The following is a 714-nucleotide window of genomic DNA, read 5'->3' as shown; positions in this document are numbered from 1 at the left end:
TTCCATCTTTCAAGGTGACATTGGTAGAGTTACTTTTTACAAGTCCTGAAAAGAATAATAATATGAAATAATAAATATATATATATATATATATATATATATATATAATATATTACTTTTATAATATTTTACATATTTTTAATTTTACGTACCACTACTGGATGGTGTATTCTTATAATTTACATTCAAAGGGTCACATAAGAAAACTCCTTTTTTACCTGCTTTGTTTTTTTTAATAAAGCAGTTGCTTTTTCTGGTTAATTCCCATACAAGAGCATTACTTACATTCGACATTTTGTTCAAAAAAAAAAAAAAATAATAAATAAAATAAAATGAAATAATAAATAAAAATTAAAGAGGATTATTATTAAAAGGATAGGAATTTATAAAATTATAGGAAACTTAATATTAATTGTATTATATTATATATATTATGTATTATATATAATAATTTTATTATTCTTTGAAAAAAATTCTGATAAATTTTTATAACTTGAAAATAAAATATTTATTTATTCTTAATAAAAGAATAATACAATATTTGTTTAATTTGGAAAAATTATTAAAATGTAAATTTTATTTATTTAAAAAAAAAAAAAAAAAAAAAAAAAAAAAAATTTTAAATAAGCATTATGAATTATATATATAATAATATAATTTTTTTTTTTTTTTTTTCCTCAGATAATAATTATTACTATGTTATACATATATATA

General features: G+C 15.1%; 1 protein-coding gene across 1 annotated transcript; it reads right to left on the bottom strand.

Moving 5' to 3' along the window:
* Positions 1 to 294, bottom strand: PGSY75_0014200 (60S ribosomal protein L28; the record flags this gene model as incomplete). The annotated part of the gene is made up of 2 exons (XM_018783279.1): positions 1 to 45; positions 153 to 294. Coding segments are annotated over 2 exons (187 nt in total), but the record flags the coding sequence as incomplete, so codon positions are not given.
* Between the last annotated feature and the right edge of the window lie 420 nt (positions 295 to 714).

This window comes from Plasmodium gaboni, assembly GCF_001602025.1.
Source record: "Plasmodium gaboni strain SY75 chromosome Unknown, whole genome shotgun sequence".
NCBI classification, from domain to species: Eukaryota; Apicomplexa; class Aconoidasida; order Haemosporida; family Plasmodiidae; genus Plasmodium; species Plasmodium gaboni.
This window is presented reverse-complemented; position numbering and strand designations above follow the sequence as displayed.